This window comes from Oryzias melastigma, linkage group LG11, assembly GCF_002922805.2.
Source record: "Oryzias melastigma strain HK-1 linkage group LG11, ASM292280v2, whole genome shotgun sequence".
Taxonomy (NCBI): Eukaryota; Metazoa; Chordata; class Actinopteri; order Beloniformes; family Adrianichthyidae; genus Oryzias; species Oryzias melastigma.
The window spans coordinates 26,394,640-26,399,306 of record NC_050522.1 but is presented as its reverse complement, the minus strand read 5'-3'; the positions used below and the strand labels follow the sequence as shown (position 1 = coordinate 26,399,306).

General features: G+C 49.3%; 1 protein-coding gene across 1 annotated transcript in view; it reads left to right on the top strand.

Annotated features, from left to right (window-relative positions):
* The window catches only part of LOC112162516 (small conductance calcium-activated potassium channel protein 1), a 12,968-nt gene that overhangs the window by 1,452 nt on the left and 6,849 nt on the right, over positions 1-4,667 (top strand). The window contains exons 2-5 of the mRNA XM_036214288.1: positions 372-439; positions 1,417-3,225; positions 3,321-3,416; positions 3,492-3,779. Coding sequence (XP_036070181.1) covers positions 2,503-3,225; positions 3,321-3,416; positions 3,492-3,779 — 1,107 coding nt within the window. The 5' untranslated portion in view covers positions 372-439; positions 1,417-2,502. The remainder of the gene's footprint in view (positions 1-371; positions 440-1,416; positions 3,226-3,320; positions 3,417-3,491; positions 3,780-4,667) is intronic.

Here is a 4,667-nt window from a genome sequence, read left to right as displayed (position 1 = left end):
CTAGAGCAGAGATGTTTTGGGGATTTTAAACTCCCTCTAGAGTCTCTGTAGGGTTGAGATCTGCAGATCTGAGATCGGCCACTCTAGGACCTTGAAATGCTTTGACTAAATAACCTGTGTGGTTCTGGGATTTTTGTCATCATTCTGACCCCACAGTGTCAGATATTCCCCAGATGGAGGCAGACTCTCAGTGGTGTTTATGTCTTCCATCTCCTAATCATTGATGTCTTCACATCAAGCTGTCTTCCTGGTGCAGCTCAACAGTGTTGTTTCTGGTGTCCTTCGACAGCTCTTTGGTGGCGTTTGGGTGTATGAGATTGTGGTCAGATGCTCCTATGATGAAACTTACAGACCTCTCTCATCTTTTTCAGAAGTTGCACCAACAGACTCAGAAACTCTTCTTACTCATCAGGCTACTGAATGATTCCAAACGTGACATGTGAGCTCATTTACAGATTCATTCTGTTCTATTTTTGCTTTGACTCTTTTCTTATGATTCCTAATTCACCATGACATGATGGCTGCTTTAAATTTCCTTGTTTGGTGACGATAAACCATTCTATTCAGTTCTATTATTTTCTATTACATTCTAGTCTACAATATTCTATTCAGTTTTATTCTGTTCTTTTCAATTATATTCTATTTTTTCTCAATTTATTATATTATATTCTGTCCTATTTTATTCTCCCCCTTTCTTTTGTTTTCTATTAAGTTCTATTCTAAAAGGTTCTATTTTGTTTTCTATTGTTATGTACTAAATATTTTTGTCATTCTATTATTTTCTGTTCTATTCTTTTCTGTTTTATTCTATGAAGTTGTTTTCTACTATGTCATGTTCTATTCAGTTCTGTTCTTTTCTAATACAATCTAGTCTACAATATTCTATTTGGCTTTATTTTGTTCTTTTGTAGTATATTCTATTTTTTCCCATCCCAATAAATTATATTCTGTTCTATTTTCTCGTTTTCTATTGTATTCTATTTTGTTCCATTCTTTTCTTTTAAGTTCTATTCAATAAGATTCTATTTGTTCTAGTTTGTTCTTTTCTGTTATTGTCCATTTGGTCCATTCTATTATATTCTGTTCTGTTTTATTCTTATTTTTTTTCTATTTGTTTCTATTAATTTCTTTAATATGTTCTATTTTATAATATTGTATTTTGTTTTGTTCTGTTATTTTCTATTGTTACATTCTAAATATTATTCATCATTCTATTATCTTATATTCTGCTCTGTTTAATTCTATAATATTGTTTTCTGTTTGATTATATTCTATTGTGTTTTAGTTCTATTCTATTCAGTTCTACTCTGTTCCACATGAACACCTGATCCGTTTGGTTTCGGGTCGTTTGCATTTTCTAATCAGTGTCTCAGGCTGACCTGTTCATCTTCTCTCTGACTCCTCCCACCTGATCAGGTCAAAGTCATTAACCTGACCACGGGGCGACCCGCCTCAGACCGGCCGTCCGGTTTGCCGTTTTCCTGCCGGAGTTTCAGATTCTTCTTCAGGAGGATTTGCAGCGTTCTGGCGGGCCGCCACCGAGCCCGGCAGAACCGGGGCGGCGAGCTACAGCGGCCGGGATTTATGAGCAGTTGGCAGGAAGTCTGAATGAATCTGAAGCCGAGCAGATGTGGAGAATTTAGGACATCAGAGTTTGAGTCTGGAGGAAACGGTTCTGACAGGCTGGTGGCTCCGCCTCCACGGCCCGTCTGTGGGAGCTCTGCAGGTGAGGAGCGGCGCCGCTTTACTCATCCTTCAACACGCCGTCAGATTAAACCAGTTCTGCATCCTTCATCCGCCAGGCTCCGCCCACCTGCTTCTTCTCTCTGCAGAACCATCTGTCACAGATTTGAAGGTGATGATGCTGGATGTCATTGTTCTGACTTTAACCGTCCTAATCTGATAAGCACAGGATCACTTTCACCTGATTAATCTTCAGCCGCACTAATCTGCTGATCTGAGAATATTATTCTGATCTCAGAAGATCAAAAACCTGCAGAGCACAAGCAGAGAGCGCACGTTTGGCCCCCCGCTCCTGGTGTGGCCCCCGGTCCCGGTGGGCGGGGACGAGGACGTCCAATCAGACCGGACGGACACATGACCTGCAACATCTGCAGCTCCGTCTGCGCAGTCGCTAAGCTTTAAGGAGGCGCGGCGCCGGCGGTCCGTCACACGGCGGGGACTCTGCGGAGGAGATGGAACCGCGTTCACCTGGTCTACCACCTGGAGTGGGAGGAGCTCTAAGAAGAGGCTGGAAGAGAGGAGCATTCTGATGTGAGCAGAGCGATGGCGACTGCGTGAAGATCCAAACGGCGTGCTCCTCTACGGTAAGAACCCCCAAACATCTCCGAGCGCTGATGACTTTTCAGAGAAAACGGATGAAAACGAGGAAAGATTAAAACAAACGTTCTGATGTGGATAAGCTCCTGAATCCAACGGTTCTTTGTTTCACCATCTGTTCTCGCCGCTCGCTTTAATGCTCCTCCTCCCAGACTCTTCCCCATGGAGCACTCCCTCTCCATGAGCTCCACGCCGGCGGACGACGAGTTGGAGGACCACCGGCCCCTCCTGCCCCCCAGGATGGTCCCCCCGCCCCAGACCTACTCCCCCCAGTGCGGGATCCACCACACGCTCCCGACCTCCATGGATCACGCCGTGTGGCTGGACCGGACCCAGGCGCTGGCCACCACGCCGCTGTACAACGGCCACCTGTACATCACGTCCACGCCGCGCGGCGGCAGGAGGAAAGACAAGGCCAAAGGCAAGGAGAAGAAACGCGCCGCGGAGGCCAAGATCGCCCCCTCCCCCGGCGCCTCGCCCTTCCTGGGCACCAGGCGGGCGCACCAGGGCCGCCGCAAGTCGGGCAACGTGTCTCTGGAGATGCAGGACCGCCAGAGTCTGCCGGAGATCATCATCACCAGCAAAGACGACCACGCCCCCCAACACGGCAAGACGTCCCACAAGAAGGAGGGCAAGGGCCCCCTCCCCGGGGCCAAGTTCCCCAGCTTAAGCCACGCCCACAGCCCCCAGCACAGCCCCAAGCGCAAGGAGGACGCCAAGAACGACCCGTACTGGAAGAGCCGCAACATCGGCTGGCGGCTGGTCCGCCGGCGGGCGCTGTTCCTGCGGCGGCAGCGGCTGAACGACTGCGCGCTGGCCGTGGGGCTGTTCGGCGTGCTGATGATGGTGATGGAGACCGAGCTCTCCTGGAGCGTCTACAGCAAGGTCAGCGCGTCCTCTAATCTCAGCGGGCCGCCACCGCGCCGGATTAATACTCAGATTACAGCAGACAGATGTTTCTGATCCGTTTGTCTCCACAGAGCTCCGTCTACTCGCTGTCCCTCAAGTCCGTCATCACCGCCTCCACCGTCCTCCTGCTGGGCCTGATCGTGGCGTACCACTGCTGCGAGGTGCAGGTGACTGCCCCCTCACCTGTGACGGCCCGCCTCCGTCCTCCCGCAGATCTAACGCTCACACCTCCGTCTGCGCAGCTCTACGTCCACGACATCGGCGCGGAGGACTGGCGCATCGCCATGACGACGGACCGCGTGGCGTTCATCGCCCTGGAGCTGACGGTGGCGGCCATCCACCCGTACCCGGTGGGGCTGCTGGCGTACTTCCAGAAGAGCGCGTCCCGCATCTCGCTGTCGGAGACGGAGCTGGAGATCGTGCTGGCGCTGCCCATGTTCCTGCGGCTCTACCTGATGGCCCGCGCCATGATGCTGCACAGCCGCCTCTTCACCGACACCGCCTCCAGGAGCATCGGGGCGCTCAACAAGGTCAGCCTCACTCCTGGACCCGCCCCTTCTGACGTTCTCACCAAAACCACACATGCTTCATGTCAGGAAACGAGGTTTCCTCTCAGATCAAGTGATCTCCAGAATCACTGCAGATCTAAAATCAGGAGATTCAAACTGGATCAAAATCTAAAACACGCCTTAGACCGCGGGACGAACAGGATCAACATTTATAGAACACTCTAAAACTATGTGTTTAAAACCGAAACTTTGTAACATAATTATCAACTAGATATAGAACATCACCTGTGATCATGTTAGTGTGATGCTGGAAGATGAATTTAACCACTGAAAACACTGAAGCTGATAACCAGCTAAAAATTAGCTAGTTGACTAAAGAAACTTAGGTTACCCAGAACAGCTAACCTGTAGCTGAAATATTAGCTAAACTCCAAAACAGCCTAAAAAAATCTTAGTAAATGCTAAAATAGTCCAAAAAGCTGCAGAATGACAATTTTGAAAACTCTAAAACTGTACATTTTTAACATAATTATGAATAATAAAAGGCAGCAATATTATTCCAGAGTAAATGAACTTGGGCTGCACGGTGGAGCAGGGGTTAACGCTCTTGCCTCACAGTAAGAAGGCCCCGGTTCAAATGGAGGGCTGGATAGAATCACCTGGAGGGCCGGTTCCGGTGCTCTAAAACATTCACTCAGTCATATTCCAGACCGCTTTGTCCCTTTCGGGGTCGCGGGGGTGCCGGAGCCTATCCTGTCTACTGATGGGTGAAGGCGGGGTTCACCTGGACAGGTCACCAGTCTGTCTCAGGGCCTCAATCACACACACACATCCACTCTCACATTCACACCTAGGGACAATTTAGAGTCACCAATGAACCTATGAAGCATGTTTTTGGACGGTGGGAGG